The 21095-nt window shown below is 34.1% G+C and overlaps 2 protein-coding genes across 2 annotated transcripts in view; both read right to left on the minus strand.

The window, feature by feature from the left end:
- Positions 1-8123, minus strand: part of PTPRQ (protein tyrosine phosphatase receptor type Q) — a 135014-nt gene extending 126891 nt beyond the window's left edge. Inside the window, exons 1-5 of the mRNA XM_027747790.2 lie at positions 8026-8123; positions 4721-4858; positions 3980-4115; positions 2676-2930; positions 1475-1692 (exon numbers count right to left, since the gene is read on the minus strand). Of these exons, the coding sequence (XP_027603591.2) occupies positions 1475-1692; positions 2676-2930; positions 3980-4115; positions 4721-4858; positions 8026-8073 (795 nt within the window). The 5' untranslated portion in view covers positions 8074-8123. The remainder of the gene's footprint in view (positions 1-1474; positions 1693-2675; positions 2931-3979; positions 4116-4720; positions 4859-8025) is intronic.
- Positions 8124-14456: 6333 nt separating this feature from the next.
- The window catches only part of OTOGL (otogelin like), a 90755-nt gene continuing 84116 nt past the window's right edge, over positions 14457-21095 (minus strand). Inside the window, exons 58-59 of the mRNA XM_039386728.1 lie at positions 17112-17191; positions 14457-14709 (exon numbers count right to left, since the gene is read on the minus strand). Coding sequence (XP_039242662.1) covers positions 14509-14709; positions 17112-17191 — 281 coding nt within the window. The 3' untranslated portion in view covers positions 14457-14508. The remainder of the gene's footprint in view (positions 14710-17111; positions 17192-21095) is intronic.

Here is a 21095-nt window from a genome sequence, read left to right on the forward strand (position 1 = left end):
AAATGAGAACAAATGACAACAATGACACTTCAGAATGAAACAGTACTTGAACACACTAATTAAGTACAAATAATTAGGAAAGAAGTGCTCGAAAAACAAGCATTTTATTATAATCCCTTGCTATTCTTAAGACATGGTACTCATCTAGTTCATTTAACTGTCTGACTCCTACAAACATAAAAATGCATGTAATGATTAAACAGTTGACTAACAGTCAAATTCCAAATTGGTAATTAACTCTTTTCTGTGTAATCAGAGTTAAAACACCCCAAATTTCTAGTACTCTTTCCAACACACCAGAATATTATGCTTCCATGGGACATCTATTTCTGGCAGCCACTTACAAATACCTATATTTCTAAAATACCAAGTTGGTTATGATGAATATCACCATGGTGTAAAAATTACAGCCATTTGAGAAGCGACTCTACAGTGTCATATACAAAATAATATTACGTGTAAAATGCATATATTAATAGTGCTTTACTAACCAGGATGGTTAGCGCTTCACTAACCACAAACCTAGACAGATTTGTGTTTCTTCAGTCTGTATGTTATCCCACTCTGACATGTTTGTGTAGCCCCAGCCAGTAAAAAATATTTTTTCTGTCTTTGAGGTGGTATGACACCACTCTTGCTCTTACACATAAGGTTTGCTTTGGTTTTACTGTTTTCACAGCATTTCTTTTAAAATAATTTGATCAAAACAATATTAAAATTAAATTTCAAAGTGCAGATTTTTTAAACCGAAAAACAGTGGCTTTCTCCCAACCTCCTGGTACTTAAAAGAAGTTTTCACTAAACCAAATTACAGAAGACTGGATCCCACTGTTCTGGCAAATGCCTCCATCCTTCTAAACACTTTCCCAATATTTTTATTTATGTCTGTAGTCGTCCCCAAATCAGACCACCATCAGACACCACACCACGGTGAATCATATTGTAACAGCAGATGCAACATTAAGAACCTTCATATCTCAAATATGAGGAACAGGAAACCTTTTACAAGAAATACCTTGCTCCAATTCCTTCTCCACTGGCCTATCCAGCATCTATACTGGATTGACATCCCTAAGCTCAACACTCAACATTTCAGACCTGCATCAAAACCGAGTAAACCAATACCGGACTTTGGTAACCATAGTAAGCAACGTTTGTGTAGATTAAGATTTAAAATCTGGTAATACAGCACCACCTACAGACAAAACAATATCCCAGGGAAATACACACACACACATACACAAAATAGAGGAAAGTTAAACAGGTTATGTATAAACTACATGGTTTTTTCCACAGCTATTTTCAGTATTTCTAAACAGGAAGAAATAATGATTCCTCTTCTCATTACTAATAACTATATAAACAAATAACCAATGTACTGTTTAGCAACTTTTATTCCAAGCAATCGGGCTCTACATATCAAAATGTTTTTGCTTCCATATGTGTAATAGCAAAGAAGATAAAATAGACTGACCTTTAAGTCATTAAGGCCTGTCCATATCATGATTATTCGACTAATTTTCTGGAGATATGACAACATAAAACCATATTCTTCTTCACTCCCTATGTCAAGAAGATGTGCCCCTTGGGAAGACGTTTGACAGGTTTGTTGTGCTGATTTCCATGGTTTGCTCTCCTTACCCATTCGATAGCAGCTGCTTTGGAATGCCACCCACCCTTGGGAACAGGTGCCTATAGGTGAAGGACAGGATTTTAAAGAGATGCTGTATCATTCATGTCAGTGGTACAGTGCAAGATTTCTTATAATTACACATTTTGATGACAATAGCATTTAATTAATTCATGATTTCAACCCCCCAAATATTCAGTAATTATGAGTCAACAGTCCTTCAAAATCTTGAATGTCTTAAAAATCTGATTGACTGAATTAGAAGAATATCAACTACAAGCCAGTGAAGGGGGGAAAAAAAGAAAGAAAGATATTCACTAATTTTCAATCCTACTCAAGAAAAAATATCATTCTTTAAACTTAGTTTCCGATGGTTCATTTTTTTAAACATTAAAAATGAAGTTAACAAATAACCTGCTTTTAATAGCTTCCTGAGTTTAGGAAAATAATTATTCCCTTGACTTCGAGTGTATATTATTCTTTTTTTTTCTAATTTTAAAGATTTTAAGTTGCATTATCAGAGTAGCATGTTTAAAATTACATTAAAATTACACAACTAAGCTGTAACATCCTCAGAATCCTGCCTCTTTTACAGCACTTCTAACAAAACTGCACAGCTAGGCTAGCCATTCAGCAGTATTTTGAATGCTGTAAAAAGTGTTCCAAATGCTTATCAAATTCAGGATTTTCATTGCTTTTTCCTTGAAATTATGTAGCAAATTCAATACATACACTCAAATAATTACAACTCAACTTCAACATTGCCTTGACTCTATTTTAGACTGCAAAAATACAGCTAGCTTAAAATATTTGCACATAAAAATCCGAATTATTCCTACTAAAAATACTAAGAAATAGTAAGTAGAAATAACTTTTCTATGTCAGTAACATTCAATTTCTTTCCACTTTCCAGAACTAAAACAATCCATATCTACTATAAACTGTAAAATGGAATACAGGATTTTACAGTTTACTCTTAACTTATCTAGAAAATGTGCAGTACTAACCTGCATTCATTGTGACTACAAGAAACTCTAATATATACCTGTTTCGGCTTGAACATCCAGTGACTGAGACACATTTACAAATTCAAGATGTAATTGTTCAAATATAAACTTGAATGTATATAAGGTGGCAGGTGTCAAATTTCTCCATACAAAGAATCCACTGGGTCTTTTTATAATCTCAGAAGTACCATTCAGTAAAACAGAAACTGAAAATTCTTTGGTCACCATACTCCAGTTAAAAGACACTGTAGTAGCTGTTACAAATGTTTTTATGCAATTTTCTGAAATTCCACCTAGTATAACAAGAAAAATAGACACTGTCTTTACCACAAAGGAATAATTAACTCAGAGTTCCATTAACATTATTATGTTTTTCTTTTGAGAAGTGATAAGCGATACACACAGCAAGGAAAGAAAGGTAATGTCATTAAAAAAGTCATGGTTTAATCATTGTCACGGTATGTAAACTTATGGCTGAAGCAAAAAGAAATAAAAGTGCACGGTTTAAGGAGTGTTTAGCTGTAAAAGTACATACTTTTATAGAATAGCAGTTCAGTAATAGATGTCCAGTGCAGTAACACATTAGTAGTATAACCATGAACCATTTTCTGTAGCTTGCTGAATGTACTTTCAGCATTCAACAGCTGCTGCAATGTTTTCAACTGTGTACTTTTCCCAATTATGTTGTTTGCATTCATATCCTAGTCTGTATTCCAAAGCTAATGTGTACAAAGGTAATGCTATAAACTATTTTAATTAATGAAATTAAGATTAGAAAGCCCTTTCATTTTAATAATTGGTGGGACTTATGGTCCTAAACAGATTTACAGCTGTAGAGGATATTTTTATAAGCTCAGTGACCAGACTCACAAATTCTTATACTAAAAGTCTGTTCCAGTGAGTCACAATGCTAAGGCCTTCAAGCTGCTAATTAACCCTTTTTAAAGTGGGAATATCATGAAGCAAAAACAAAAATATTTTTTTAAGTTATAAAAGAAAAAAAATCACAACCCTATGATGATATGAAATTGCCAGGCTTTAAGTAACTTTCTCCATGATCTTCTTTTATAAATCTTTTCTCCTAGAATTACAGTAGCATAGCAAAAGCTATGGTATTTAAAAGTCTCATTAACTTTTACATCAGTCCCATATTTCAGAATTGTTACACTGAACAAATATGTTATATGAAATTATTCCTACTACCCCTCATGGTTGAAAATATATATCAATTCAAAGTTTCTAAATACATGACTAACCTCTAGATTTAAACCCCTGCTTCTCTAATCTTCAATGTTAGATTAACTATAAAGATACCAATATATTTTTGTACTACTCTACTTACGTGTCTTAAATGATTTTACACTTAAGATTTGGCCATTCTTTAGAGATTCTATTGTTATATCATACTTCTTATTTTCCTCAAGCAGAACTGTAGTACTAACAGGTTCCTGTTCAACTTTAGAAATGTTTCTTACAATCTGCAAGTTAAAAGAATTTCTGAATATAGTGAAATTAATAAAAATGCAATTCATAAATTATCTATAAAGTTTTTAAAAGGGCAGCTGATATTGCAGCATATCAAACTTAAGGCTTCATTTAAACTGCAAAATACCCAATATTTAAAACAAAACCTTTTAGAAATCACACTATTAACAAACACCTTCATATTGAAATCCTCTCATTTTCTTTATGTTCCAGAACATCCTGTACTCAAAATAAGAACAACACCCTCCCACAGAGAGGTAGGAGTAGTGTCTGTGCCTCTCCTGGAGAAGTTAGACTCCTCATTCAAAGGGTTTTTCTCCTTGAAGATCTTGCATATCCTTAATTTTGAACATATGCCTATCTATCCTTATTCAACAGAATACTTGAAGGTCTTTTAAGTTCCACTGGCTTAAGGAGGACTCTGTAAGAGTGCACATAAACAACATGAATTACAAAATTCCGTAAAATTTTTTAAAACTTTCTCTTGATTTGCTATTTTGAATTAGAAAAAAAAAAGCAAACACAATGCTACTAGTTACTGTTATTTACAGCTTAAAAACATATGGAACTACTCAGTGCTTAGACCGATGAAATTTACTTTTTGACTGAAAGCATCTGTTTGCTGGCATGTCACAATATAGTAGTCTGGATCCTCCCCTTTGGGCAATTCAGTCCACTCTATCGAAACTGCTCTAGCAGGCATTTTCCCTTGGTCACAGTCGAGACACTCTGAACCCTGTAACAGAAACATACAGGAATGCAACTTAGCAGAAAATGCAGAAAATGTACCTCTAAACTAAATAATTAAATTCTGTCAATTTTAACTGGTTTTAACTATAGCTTTTCAGCTAGCAACAGTTTTTATATGGACCAGTATTCACCAGCCCTACTGTGTGACATACAGAGGTTTCATAATTTTTTACAAGTTCTGCAGGTACAGGTTCTAGTTTTCTTTCTCTCTCTAGAGGTGGCCAAACCATGTCAGTTGACCCAAATATGACAGAAATCTGTCATCATTTTAGAAACAAGGTCAGAGATTTCACTTGCAATGTACATGCTGTAATCACAACAGACAGTCTGGAGGTCTCAGTCCTATTCTTCCATTACGAATTAAAGACTTTAGTGGCATCACTTTCACAATTTTCAAATGCCTCAGAATAAGAAACAACAATGTTCAAGATGTAAAGAAATAATTTATTAAACACGCACCTCCCTACCAATCCAATTTAGCCATGGCAGTACAAACTTCATTTTGTTTTGGCCACAACAACCCCCTGCAGCGCTCCAGGCTGGGGACAGAGTGGTTGAAGAGCAGCCAGGTAGAAAGGGACTTGGGGGTTCTGACTGACAGCAGGTTGAACAGGAGCCAGCAGTGTGCCCAGGTGGCCAAGAAGGCCAATGGCATCCTGGCCCGTATCAGGAACAGTGTGGCCAGCAGGACCAGGGAAGTGATTCTGCCCCTGTACTCAGCACTGGTGAGGCCACACTTGGAGTACTGTGTCCAGTTCTGGGCCCCTCAGTTTAGGAAGGATGTTGAGGTGTTGGAGTGAGTCCTAAAAAGGGCAACAAGGTAGTGAAGGGACTGGAGTCCTATGAGGAGAGGCTGAGGGAGGTGGGGTTGTTCAGGCTGGAGAAGAGGAGGCTCAGGGGAGACCTCATCACTCTCTACAACTACCTGAAACAAGGTTGTAGCCAGGTGGGGGTCAGGTTCTTCTCCCAGGCAACCAGCAGTAGGACAAGGGGGCACAGTCTTAAGACTGGATGTGGCACTTAGTTCCATGGTCTAGTTGACATGGTGGTGTTGGGTCTTGATGATCTCAGAGACCTTTTCCAGCCTAAGTGATTTTATGATTCTGTTTCAAATTCTTACAGAGGTCAACTCATTCTAGACAAAACTCTTCTGTATTTTTGATACTACCTTTTTGATAACTTTACCTGCCTTTGAAAGAGTTGGATTAACATATCAGAGAAACAGGTTCCTTCTCTATTTGAATTTCATTTGGAATCAGAAATTTATGGACTTCTTCTACCTAATATAATCTGAATGACACCTCTCAAATTCAGATAAATTGGTGCATGCAATGCCAATCCCTATCACATAGCATTTATAAAAGATGCAGTTCTGCCTTTTAAGTTCCATTTTTATTTTCTTTATGAATTGAGATGACAAATGCCATCATTTAGCAATGAACTCAAAATCCTGTTCAAAAAAACTAAACAGAAATAAAAATCAAATAGGAACCCCTAGGACACTAAAATAAAAGTTAGGAGTTTTATTATTGTATTACTTTGTGTTGTCCTATAAAGTAATCTTCCCTGTACAACCCCCCCCCAAACAAAACAAGTAAACAAAAAACCCATATATATAAAAAGCAAAAACATTCAGCTTTTTTCTTTTTTTTTAATAAACATACCCTGGAATTCAGTTTAGCTTACCATAACTTCCTTTAACTAATGACAAACTAACGTAACTATAAATCTATCAAGATCTAGCGTTCAGAGTTTGGATTATACTTTTTGAAGTATATACTTTATAAAGGTTATAAAGCCTTTAACTTCTATAAATTCTTTAGAAGAGGTTACATAAAACCACTGGGATGAACCGACACACTAGACTAGTATTGATGGCATACACACAAGTCTTTTGAGGAACATTTTTTCTCGAAAAGTTGTAGGCTTTTAATTAAGGGGTGTATAGCTGACTTGCGTTCCCTGTAAACAATCTACTGCAGAGAATCCAAACAGTAAGAAAATCTGTTTTGAAAGATAAAAAATATATATTTGGCAATAATTGAATTAACCATTTAAAATAATTTTCCACCATCAGCAATAATGTATGCCATTTTACTGTACATAAATACAAGCTCCTTAGAGCTAAAAGACAAGAACCACATTTTCAAGTGTACACAGACATTGCTCCATACTTATATCCAATGAGAGGGATTTAGAATGTCCCTTTTTTTTCAGCACCTTGTCAGTAATTTTTAGGCCCTTGTCCAAAGACTGCAGTAATTTAAAAAAAGAAAAAAAATATTATTAAATTGAGCACAAATACCTAAGGTTCAAATCTATTTTCAGGTTAGCTACACATCAGTCGGGAGACCTAAAAAAACCCAAACACTTATTGACTTCTGCTATCGACTGCTTCTCAACACAAGATTCAAGTAGGCTTCTCAGTCTGAAAAAGAGGCACTTGAGGGAAAATACAGCAGAGGTCTTAAGTAGCCAGAATTGAGCAGAGATTGATTTTCATTTGCTCTTCAAGTACAAGCACTGAAAAGGATGAAGCATAGCTAGTATGCTCCAGATTCAAAGTAAACAACAACCAAAAAAAGGTAGTTCTTCACAAAATAAATAATTTATCTGACAAAGCTAAAACAAGTAATAAAAATTTCAAGGGGTGTCAGAGAAGGCCCATTCATGTTCATAGAAGTTCATAGAAGTGAACTACAATGAAGCTAACAAAATGCACTGCAAATACATCCATTTCAAGAAGTCCTTAAGCTGCAAATGGTGGGAAACTAAAACAGTATAGATAATTCTCATATGCTATTCTTACAGTCCTCCCCAAAGATCTGCTTTTTACCACTATCAGAGGTATGATATTGTACTCACCAAAGTTTTTACTTCACCCCACACCTGTTTAAAAGGTTACTTAAAGATGTTACTTCTTCTGGGGAACAACATTAAATCCAAAGCAGCAGGAAATAAAAGAGACTAAGGATCTCAAAAGAGCTTCCAACAACTTAGAAGGAAGACTGAGAATGTTCAGTAGCACTAATGAGAGCCCCCTGTGACTGCTAAAACAACAGGAAAAAAAAACAGTCCAAATCACAAACCATTTATTTTCAACATTCAATTAGAATAGCTATCCACCGTCAAAACACAGAGTATTTTTCTTACCTTAAATAAATATTTTAATAAAAGCAGAAGAAGAATTGCTTGATCCATAGAGAAAGAAATGTTATAGTCCCCGTGTTTCTGAAGTGCTTGTATCACCACAGCTTCAAAGCAAAATCATGTTAGAATATCTAAGATACAAAGGAAAAACGAATACACATATTTATACTTCACATGGATACAGCATCAGCCAATGATGGGCCCGAGATTTGCGTGTTTGCTCTGGCCCTGCCTTTTCCCAAGCCTCATATAAAGTTTTCTGAGATCAGATGGCCTTCCTTTAACTTCACTGAACTGTGGATGTGACTGTTGTTTGTAGTAATTTAAAAAAACTCAGTGTAAAAAATGTCAGGGTTTTTTCAGTTTCTATGTGATTACCAGATCAAACTTCATTAAAATCAGTGTAACCCCTTACTTACTTTTCTCCAGACTCTGATTGTTTTCTACAATACACATTTCTAGCCAGATGCCCCTTTGTCAGTGTTTAAAATAAGCCTTAAAACACTTTTCCATGGAAGCACTAAGCACAGCTGCAGAGTCCATTTATATGTATTATGATCTTACAGAGGTCCCACAAAAAGTTACCAGTATAAAAATCTATAAACAAAGAATAGGAAACAACGTATAGTGGTAGGGCCACTGATCTATTTTACTGATCTATTCAGGCTCCTGAACAAGAACTCAGCTCAGAAAAATATATTGGGTGATCTCCACCTTTGGCCAGATCTGAAGCAGCAATTTCAGAGTTAAACCTACCTCAATATAATTCCCAGTGTCTTAACCCTCCCCAAATTAACCTTTTAAATAGAAAATTAGTTTTGCACTGTGTTCTTTGCAATTAAATTAGCTTAATAAGCCGATAAAAATTATTTACTAATAATAGAATAAATAAAAATCAGTGCCACCATATATGTACCATAAAAATGAGAAGCACTCATATTATTTACTGTGTATTTTCTTAGGTGCTATCATCACATCATATTTCTACATTGAGATAGTGTCTTGTTTCTCAGTGGGTTGTTCCTGATTTTTACTAAAACTGTATGCAACTGAACTGTGAATTGTGAAATAAGGAATAAAATTTTTAACTAAAGCTTTATTTATAACTTGTAGTAAACAAGGTAGGCTTACTCTCACCAGAAAAATACCATTTTGGAGCTTTTATGTTACTCTGGTTCAAGGACACACATAGTAAATCAAAAGCTGCCTCAGCGAAACCCCTGATCTCAAAACACTGAGTCAATCTCCCTCTCTGAGAAGCACACACATACAGAGCACACACGAGTGTAATCACCTGAGTGCTGTTTTACCTATCAATGACAAAAGTTAGCTACTGCCTATTCAGCTGTTTTGCAAAGCAGACATACTCATTTTTTCCCAGAGAAATTTGTAGCCATTGAGCACAAAGGGAGGCTTTATTAACTAAGCAATTTTCAAGACACCAGCAGAAGCCCTCTCTGCATTAACTTCATCAAATTAAGTGTGTGTGCACATTCCACCTTAATCAAAAGAACACTCCCCAAAACACAACCACTCCCTTTTATTCAGCATTTCTAGTGATTAAGTTTTAACATCATCCACTATTGGTTTTCTCCAGAATGCAACATCAGTACGAAAGCATTTCAAGTTCCCTCATACAAAAACTACTTGTGAAAGTAGAAACTACACGTATAAGACATTTCTTCAGACTACCTCCTTGCAGTGAGATTCTCAAATCTTGGATCTTAGGGAATATTTTACCACTGATTTCAATAGGTATATGACCACCTATTTGGTCTATATGTAGAATTATTTTTCCAAATAGGCAAAAATTACAGTTCTTAAATGATCAGTATGCGGCTGCTAAGATCTGGTCAATGTATCGTATTTGCAGTTGCTACAGTTCATTGTCCTTCAGCTCTGAATATGCCTTTCCACCCTAAGCTGTGGTGACCTGTTAATGATAATGGATAGATAATTTCTAAGTTTCCTTGTTTTATAGGTAGCTTGCATATTCCACTTGGCACTTAAAGAAAGGTTAGAGAAAATTTAGTACATGATGTTATGTACAGACCCTCTCAACCATAACCTTTTTTTTAATAAAAGCCTTTTTTCTTTTGCATTAATGTTAAGTGCTGAAGTCTATCCCTCAGAAGACTTTTTATGTTCATGTGAATGTTTTTTGAAAATATATTCCCCAAAATAGTTAGCAGTGTGAAATCCAACCAATACCTCACTGTAACTATACAAATTTTCTGCTACTGTTCTGGCCTTCATGTTGTCCCTCCACGATTGCTATATTGCTATGGCTATGTGTGACAACTCATTTATGTTTTGTCCCCTGTACTAGATCATACCACTGTGGGATTTTTCCATAGGACATACACCCACACATGATTACAGCAACAGCATCACCTCAAGGTAACATCTGGAAAAGGATTTGATGGAACAGAACTCAAAAAAATCAGTTCAAGTTAATGTTTTCCATTGCCACACTATTCCCAAGTGGTACCTTCATGTTTATTTGGCGGTAAGTTTTCACACAAAGTTGAGTCTCTGTAATAATTGGAAATTCGATTTTTCCTTTGAATTCTTATAAAAGGAGAGATGGAAGAAAAAGAGATGGAAAGAACTATATAGAACCAATGCATAATAATAATTAAAAAAATAATTATCCAGGCTCTGTAAACTCAGTTTATCAGCAGTGCAGAAGGTCAAGAGAAAAAAAAATAGTGTCAGGAAAAATGGTGAAGAAAGAGAGAAAGGAGAAAGAAAGGGGAAAGAAGCTACATCTGAAACAGTGCTTTGTCACTGCTTAAGCACTGTGAATAGTTCAGTGACCATTTTTAACCTCAGAGTGTGTTCCTGTAATGCCTCCACCTTTCAGTATATTATGTGGTTTGTAACTATGTTCAAACATGAAACTTCGGGCCTGATCCTGCCTGAAAATTTCACCAATGCACAGGTTCATGTATTTGGGAAGAGCTTTGCCTACAATGTGGAAATAAATCACATAAATGTATTAAGTTTTACTTCTTATTTTTAGTATACAGATTTGGCTAGCCAAAAAAGGAGAATATTAGGTGCTTGTATAGTTATACTCTCAGATTTTATTAATAAAAGCACAAAATAAGTGGTTTAAACCTAATTTTAAAAGCTGTGTTTCAAATTCTAATTGCATACTGAGGCAAGAATTGGTCTTAACAAATGGCCTAGTAATAAGGCAATGGAATTATAAAAGTCAAATATAAATAATACAGGCAAAGACTTACTATTTTATAGAGGTATATTCAGGTACAATCTGATTCTAAGTATAGAGATTTATTTATGTTAATCCCTAAAATATCTGCATAGTTTTATGCGCATTCCTTTATATTGCAGAACTTCTTCTGCAAGCACAGGTAGAAGAAAGCAGTGGCAATGTAGGAATGAAGGGCCTGTGGAAGCAGCTACAAATGGGAGAAATGCCAAGGCATGGCAGGACTGCAGCAGGGCTGCACTCCATCATGCACACTTCTCCCCAGCTCCTCACATTTTTCAATGACAGTGTGGGAGTTTCAGAAGCATGCATTCTCAGCCTTTCTTTTAGAGGAGTAGAAATTATTTGAGTCTTTGTTCCAGAGAGGGTAGGAGAGAGGGAACTCTGTGTATTAAAGGTCTTTTAGTCAATAATAAACAGGCATTAATTTTCATATTTAACTAAGTAAGATTCAAGTTGGCTCAGTTTTCCAAAGCAGCTCACATGACATCTGTGCAAATAGGGTTACACACAATCTGAGGCAGGAATGCAGAGTTGAAGAGAGATGAGAAAACCCAGACGGAACAACAAACTGCATCTACATTCATATTTAAGTTGCAGACAGAGGAAACATTTAGAGCAGAACAGTCCTGCCACACTGCAGGCTCATTCAAATCTTCTATCAGCTGCAAGGCCTGCAAGGGTTAGTTCACACTGTATAAAATGTACCACATTGTGCCAATGTCATCTTCATGGAGGTAACAGTGGTGGGTTGGCTGTCTAGGAAATGGTTCATGGGTTTCAATCTTGTTCATTTTCTGACCAGGCCAAAGCAGCCCAAGTTTGAAGTTTAATTGTAAAATGAAAGGCGACCTTAGAGCCACCCTATCCAGCCACACTGAAGATGTATGATTCTGCCATAGGCTTCAGTCCCTACAGTTGCATTTTAAAAAACAAAATTGGGTGAGTGGGAAAAAAAATATTTTAACACCATTTTGATATCATTACAGGTTGTCATGAAGTTAATTTTAAACATAACTGCTTTTTTAATTTCCAGGTTTGCCCAAGATTTTGCATTAGCATTCTTTTTTGTGGCAAAGGTAAATTATTGCATCAACACTGATTTATTATCACTCTGCAAAATGATGCTTATTAAATTCTTTTTAATTACAAATACAGTTCTAAATCTTAGAAAAGCACATCTTATAAAACACACAGCTGTTCAATCAAAACACATAAAGTGTTCAGTGATTATATGGAAAAAATGCTGTATTGTGAGAGCTTCCTTTTTATCAAATGCTAAATTCATTAATAAGTTTTGGGCCAAACTCTCTTAATGCAAATATAGGATTCCTATCTCTGTGTTAAAAAAATCAAAAGGCTCTAAGGATATATTTTTCTTTTAAAAGTTGTTCTTTTAATTTCTCTAAGAGTAAATAAACTATGGCTATTATTATGATTTAAATTTCATTTCTTGCCCACGTGAAAAGTTTCTGTATACAAATTCTGACAGCAGTATCAGAGAACATTTTGGTTCTAGGCCCTGGTATCTAATACAACTTGAAACATCTGCCATACAAATTATAAAAATGTGCAAATGAAGCATATGTTTTCTCAAAGCGTCACTTTATTTTGATCACTGGGTTATCATTATTTCCTCAGAATGGCTAAATATTTTACTGATAATACAATGGATTCTTCCTTAGTTTTTAAACCAAGTCACTATTTTTAAGGATATGGATGAGTAGATGAGTCTTGTTAGTAAAGACAGATTTCCCTAGATAAGCTATTTTTCTTTATAAGCCATCAAACTGAATATAACAAACATTTAAAGATTTGTCACACGAAGTAGCAAAATAGCCTTGGATATTAAAGGGGTTTTTAAATTTTATACTACTTACTTTTCATTGTAATAATCTATGTGATAATCCAACCTTTTTGTAACTAAATGACAACAGCTTGAAATTAAAACTGTTTGTCAAAAGGTTTTCAGAGTTTTAGACAAGAATTTTAATTCTGAATCAATTTTGATGATAAGGAAAATATTGTTATACTTTAAACGATTTTCATTCAGTGAGTTCATAAAGCAAAGTAATCTTATAAAAACAAGCCTAAAATTGTATCCTTAATTTTTAAGAGAAGGTTATAGAGTATATTTAATAAAGGGGAGATTACATTCAGCCTAAGGCGCTGAATCATGGACATTCACAGCTTGATTGAGCATGAATAACTCACCTAAGCCCTTCAAAACATTTATTTTACTTGATTTTTTTTACCTGGACTCAAAAGTTGTGAAGCGTAAATTCAATCCAAATCTCAGTATTTTTTTAAAAATGCATTTTATAAAAATATACTGAATACAAATCTTCAGACTGGAAAACAAAGGAAGAAACCCATTATGAATAGTTAAAATGTTCTGGTATTTTCTAATAAATATATACATGGAATCTTACTCTATAACTAGCAGACAGCCAATTTCTTTTCTGTGAAAAGTGAAAAATGGATATAAAATAGAATTTTTCATAGCAGAAACAGCTTTTAGATATTTTCATAAAGGCACAAAAGCTTGAAATCTTGAGCCTTTGCCTAGTCATGCTTCATATTTATAATATACATAAAAAATTAAATATATGTCTAAGGTTTAAAGATATTATTATGATTCTGCTGTGTACTCTGAAGATTTCCTACAAGTACTTACAGATCATAGTTGTGTTGTTTCTCAGTGACTTACAGTGTAAGCAGAGTAGAATCATTGATAACAGCTTTATGGACAAAAGATAGATTTTTAAACAAGAAAAAAAGTGTTGCAGCTGAACTTTCTATTTTTTAAATAAATAATTCAGTCATTCTCAAAATGCTAATATGCTTCTTTCCCATTTAAACATGGGACCAGTGATAGTTTTCCACTGGAGTTCTCAAAGCAAATGAACCATTGAGAAATTCTCAACTTTGATAGGTAGCCACAATTCAAAATTTTAAAAGACTGGAAACACAGCTCATCAGAAAGCCACTGAGTAGAAATAAATGATGATTACACCTTGTCCAAAAGGATTTACGTTTTCTTTCTATACACGCCAATATTTTAAAAGACAATTTGAAGAATAACAAACAACATCTTTACTAAATTTGTGAAAAGTTACATTATAAAGCATAACTGAGGACTTTTTTTATCCCTGCAGACTACTACAACCATCCACAGTCAAAAAATCATGTCTGGTGAAAGGAAACTCATTTTATTTATTCAGATTAAATTGTATCCACAGTAATGTTCAGTTCCATTGGCATGAGCAGTCTACAGGCTCCTGAAGGACGTACATAATTTCAGTGCCATTTCCTGAGCAGCGCAGTGGTACAGTCAGATTACGTGTTCCAATTTCTCGACAACATTTACAGAATCTTAAATGGCTATCAATATTGACATTGAAAATTGTTGCAGATGGGCATTTTCCATCACAAGAAGCCACGTTTATCTATAAGTAAAATAAGAACTGAAATTAGACATCTTAAATTTTGTTGTAAAAATATTACATTTCAAACTTCTCTGTGATTAAAACCCATTTTTACATTTGAGAAGGACTCTGGTCTAAAAAATTGTTTTAACTTCTAAAAGTCATTCATTCTAAGTTTAGCCACATTTAAAATATTTTTTTTTAATTAAACTATTCTTTATTGTTTAATCATGTGTTAAATTCTTCTAAGGAAAATGAAGGGAAGTCTATCTTTCTCCTTGAAGGTTCAAGAGGAAAAGCATAGCAGTGGAAAGGCTTTCCCATTTCTTATTCATATCGCTTGTGATTGAGGGTTGTGTTATCACTCTAAGAAATGTATCCAAAAAGTAGATGCAGTAACAAATCAACAAGGGCACAGAGTGGCTAGAAAATTATGTGTGCTCTAGACTGAAGTCACTTTCTCTCACTACTACATTATCTGAGGAATTTTCTTATCTGATAATCTGACAGAAAAAAAAATAATTTTTAATTAAAACAAGCAGTGTTAATAGCTGGGAAATTGAGAATGGCTATAATAGATCTAGTTCTTTCTGTGATAGTTTTAAATCTGATTTCTTATGCAGGTGGGGCATATGAAAGATGTTTTGATCCACTCCCTTCCAAGCAGCCTGTGATGAAATGTGCCATATCCATAAAAATTAGACCAAAAAGTTACTCTGACAGCTTTTAAGTTTTCTGAAATTTAACAGGGGTAAAAAAAGACTTTGTCCTAACCACTAATAGTCCCACTTATTAATTAAAGAAATGTAATCATACTCTGCCCTTTCCAAAGTTTGACAGTATTAATCTGGCTAGAGATTACTACGTGTATGTAGTTCTAAACCAGTCAGAACAGACACCACCATTTGATTGGTCAAAATCACGCAGTTGAAAAAGAGTGCCAGTAGGGGAGCTGAAGAGGAAAGGAATTGGAGCTAAGGGTATGAATAGGAATTCTGAGGACATGAAAATCTGGAGGTACTTCTGGGTGAAGGGTAAGGGAATCTGGACTGTGCAAAGGGTGTGCAGCTATCAAGGAAATCAGGAGTAAGAAAATACTGGGAGAAGGGGGTTGTAATACAAATAGAAGTGGGATGGTGGTGAGTCTTTTTCAGAGGTGGTTAGAGAGGGAAGGAAATATGATCTACAACAGAAAGTCATAAAAAGGAAGGCTTCATTTGTTGTGTCATTCAAGTCATAACTTGGCCAACATTCTTATTGCTCCTCTCTGAACATTGTAGTTCTGCAGCAATGCAGAAGCACCACAGCTCCACAGAGTACTCTCATTAGTACTGCAGCATTGAATCATAAGATACTCTAGAATGAGCTTGTTTCCACTGCCTATCCACTTCCCTAAATGTAGCTCTTAGTTAGCCTTTCTGTCAGCAGGAAAGCAGAGATTTTCAAAGAACTGGACAACAGAGCAAGGATCTTTTCAACTAGCTTAAAAAACCTTTGAGGTTTGACAAAATCTTTCATTTTAATATTCTTCATTTAGTCAATACCATGTCTTTATTTTGTCATATTGCTGTCCCTTAACCTAAATTGTACTACAGTTACTAAAGTAACTGTGAAGCTCTCCAGCATCTTCTCTTAACTGGAAAATTACTGTAATTTCATCTATATATTTATACTCCCTCCTTACCAACCCTTCTTCTAAAACTAAATAAATACACCACACCCCCCTACTATTAAAATTTGAACATATCACTGTTGAACTTCTAGAGGATGTCTTTTAACATGTGATGATATTTTGCCTCTTCCCTAACGATTGTTTAGGTTCTTCAATAGAATCTTACCAGAGGCCTTTTGGAAGTCTTAAGCTACTTTGTCAAATGCTTCTCTTTTAAGTGCTACGTGAGAAATACATTTGCTACTCGGAAATATCCAGGGTTCTGCAGATGGGGCTACACAAAAGCTGAGAAATAGGATGTCTTAAGTAGACACATAAATAAATGGGATCAAGAATTTATGATATGGAGACCCATGCTATGTGCAGGAGAAGATACACAGAGCGTAAAGGTCCTCAAAGGGGAATGGAGCAGTGTTTCCATCACATTGTAAGTTGAAACATTCTAGTCCTCTTTTAGAGTGGGATGGTTTTTTTGTGCCGAAGAGTTCAATGCTTTCATTAGTCACAAGCAATTATGGTGTGTATTTTTCATTTGAAGCCAGATGTTTTTCTAGTAGGAGGGTTCAGTGTTTCAGTCATTGGAACAGCTAGTTCTACTGTATTTATGAGTAGGATAACATTCCTAGGATGAAAGGTCTGCTTTTAAGAAGACAGTAGCATTTTTTTTGCTTGTTGTTCATTATAACCGATTTCTTAGTACTTGATTTGGCATGCCACAGGCCCAGCATCAAAACAGCTCTTTTATGCTTACCGGGCTTTGACTTATACAGTCATTTTTTCTTATGGTTGTCCTGATTGTCATTTTTTGGCAAATTCTTTCTTCCTTTTTGCCTGAAAAAATACAGAAAATGTATACTGAATTAATACACCTTTTGTACTGCATTTGCTACTAAAAAAAAGTAAAACTATTAACATAATTTAAATAATTATACTTTGTTTTCCTTAATGTACACACAGAAACTATTACTTCCATATCTTTTTTTAAATCTAATATATTAGCAAATAGTTCTTGTGCAGAATTATTTGTTTTATAGCTGGTACATATGAGCCACCGAGTGGCCCAAATAAGCTCTAGAGATTTTAGAAATATTAAAATATGAATATGATTTTAAATTGCATATATGCCAAGACAAATATAAGCAATGAGGAAAAAAGATGTCTCGAGTAATTTTGAATAGTATTAGAATTAATTCTGTTTTATTGGGAATTTTGAATGTAAATAGGATTTTAATTCTACATTTTAGAAAATTTTCAGAACTTAACATTGAAAAGGTGAAGCTGTGAACGTGATTACACTGATGCTATTTTGCAGGTTTAAAAATTAAATATAATTATATAATTTCAATGTATTTTTGAAAAAGATGTCCTTCAAGGAAGCTTTGAAAGAGAGAGATGCATCCATTTGCTAAATATGGTGCACTTTTTATCACTAGATTTGAAGCATTTAGCACTGCGTCAGCATACAGAGCTAGGATTAGGGAAATACTGAATTTTTATGTACAATCTGGGAGATATTGACAGGAGTTGTTTCCTTCTATTTGAAAAATAAAACTGTAGAGTGCAAAGCCATTTTTAACATATTAAAAATTAAAAATATAATTTTTCACGCTGCACTCCATATAAGACTGTTATTACTATCTGTGTAACAGAAGTTAATTAGATCTCCTATTTCACTTCCCATCAAAATCATGTATTACTTTTGCTGTGGAACCATTCTGGATATCCAGCATATAAAATAATAAGCACTATTCAGCAGAGTTTCTCAGCCTTCCACACATGCCTTTATGGTTGGGTGTACGCAAAAAGAACTCTTCTGTTCTCCAGAAGCTTGTGAGTACTTTTATAAGATAATTGACCTCTGAGCAACCAAGATATTCTGCAACCACAGCTCCACTGAGTATTTAAAACTTAGGTTTGCTGCAGAGTACAGTTATATTTTAATCTGTGCATTCAGAGTAAAACAAGATTATGTTACTGAATTAGCAAATTGCTGTATGATTGAAGTTGTTATCTTGCTTTTCCTTCCTCAGAAACACTTAAGAAAAAGTTCTGTGGTATTTCCATTAGAAAGTGTTTGCCAGCATGAGTACATGTAGACAATGCAATCTTTGTATTGCTACAAGTCATGTAGAGATATATATGACATTTCAGCATATAAAGTGCTGATGTCTAATGAAGACTGATGCTATACTTTTCTCTCCCCAAACTTGAACTGTAAAGATCTGCATTCAATATCAGACGTGCTTTGTTACTCACTCCTTATTTCAGCAATGAGTTTCTGTGACTCACCTATCCTAAAAAGTTAAGAATTATGAGTGTAATGCAACAGTTTTGTAACATTCTGTATTTTCTGGTGTAAAAAGTATATATCACCACGTGGTTGCAATTGTATGTTTCCGCCCCACCCTCAACATTTTCCTAACTTTATAAAGCATATTATCTGTGACAAAGAAGAAATACAGCATAAATCCATATTTGCAAAGGTGAGACCAGACAATAACACACACTCTTGCTCTATTTGAAGACAAAAAAAAAGAATTCCATCAATAATTTCAGAAACCTGGGATCAGATTTAGAATCTCTTGGTAATTGTATTCAGAATTATGATTTTTTTTCAGTAACATTTTTAGTACCACTACCCTGTACAGTAAATTCATGTGCTAAAAGAAATTTCAGCAAGAGCAGGAGGAATAACCATAAATGGATGAACCTAATTCTGACAGGTGCTGAGCAGTGAACCTTAACCAGGCTTTAGAAAACCAACAGAGGATCAGCATCTCTCAGTATCAGGCCCAGAACCATTAAATGCATGGTAACATTTAACGATGATGACAGCTATGACATATATATCAAGTACTGCTTACACTATTATCAAAAAAAGGAAAATACAGTATTAAAAATAATACCTGGTTCACAATTAATACTATCAGTAGGCACTACTGGATTAATGGCAAAGGGTAATAGACCCAATCCAGAACCTGGCAGAATCATTAGGAATAGAAGATTCTCATGAAATAAAAACATTTCTGTATAAATGACATTTCATTAATTCTTACACTGCCAACTGCAATTTTTCTTTTAATAAAAGATGATGAGCTTTCCTGTTAGTCTTCTACAATTTAGAAACTGCGCAGCTGCTTCAAGTCTCACTAAAGATGGCCTAAACTTTATTACACTCCTGATTAACACAAAACTGGAATGATGCTTACTTTTAAATCAAACTTTTGCAATGAGTCTCTCTATGGCAAGGTAAGAATTAAATATATGCACTCACTTTGCATGCATTAAATCAAGGTCTTTCAGAAAAGTTATTTGTCCCCATTAAAACCCCAACGTGTTGCAAGCTCTATTTGTAAGTACTCTTCTTAACTGCTTCACCACAGGGCACATGCTTTTAGTTAAAAATAAAACAAAATAAAAATAAAATAGCATATAATTGTTTGAATGATATCTGGGGTTTTTAGCAGCCACCTCAGCGAGTATTTCTGAAGTATAACAATGCCTTTCCTGAGGCCACAGAACATGGCCAAAATTATAAATCTTCCTGATCAAAAGTAAACAAATAGTCAATAATTCTTAAGACTAAGTTTCTAAAAAAAGCCAACCTAATTTTGAGGGGAAGTTAAATATTTTTCAACACAGCTTATCTCATGAGAGAAAGAATATTGTCATTAAGATTGTAGCACAATTTGGTGTGTTATTTCTCTATGGTGGTTCTCATTAAAAAATGTACTATATTGTATTAAAATACTCTTTATCTTCTACATTTTGTATACAATAGAATATCAGCATTTACAGTTCACTTTTTAAGACTAGCATAACTTGGTATTACTCTGTATTAGATAAATATCAATATTCCCTTTTTTCATCAAATTATATAAAATACATTGCAGTTCAGTTTTATGTAATAACTGTATAGTATATGGTTGTAAGTCTGTGACTTGCTAGTCAATATTATTAAGTAAACATTTGTCTACAAAAATTCCAAAAACTAATTTGCTTATATATTTTACTCTAATGTTGAAGACAAAAATGGCCAAAAAAGAGGGTGAGGATTTTCTGAAGTGTTGAACATGTTCTTGCTCTACACAATTACTTTTATACAACAACAGGTTTTTATATATAAATAATTATATACCTAGGTAATAAAACTTTTCTTAGTCAAAACTGCAGCAAAAACCTGTTTGTTCTCAATCAATTTGTAAAACTGCAAAAATTATGAAATCTTTATGTCAGCCTGAGTCACATTTCATCAAATTTTAAAGTTACACAGTCAGAAAATGTGTACATATTCCCAGTTACTAAAAAGTTGATTTTATATAAGAGTCACTATCTTCGGTATTACTATAACTTTTCCTCATTTGGGATTTTTAAAAAAGTATTCCAGTATTTTGGCCCTAGAAAATACATATTAGGGATACAAAATAAATCAGTAGGTTTGAAGACATATTGCAAAATGTCACTGAATTAGGAATCAATTTTAGGGGGAAAAAGTCCTTATCTTTTATGGTGAAAATCATATAGGCAATATTTTAGAGCCATCTTAGCAAGAAAGAGAATTTGTTCATTATTTTAATTGAGATAACTTCTAATCTTCCATGAGTTATATTTGGAGAGATTTGGTTATACTCCAGAACAATAATGTTAAAAATCACCAAGTCAGCAGCCAAATGAAGCAATAGCTTTTAATAAGAGTAGTTAGGTAACTACAACAATTTTTATGTGATTTGCAGGG

This window comes from Pipra filicauda, unplaced genomic scaffold (assembly GCF_003945595.2).
Source record: "Pipra filicauda isolate LSUMZ 115617 unplaced genomic scaffold, ASM394559v2 scaffold4_size7858003_pilon, whole genome shotgun sequence".
Taxonomy (NCBI): Eukaryota; Metazoa; Chordata; class Aves; order Passeriformes; family Pipridae; genus Pipra; species Pipra filicauda.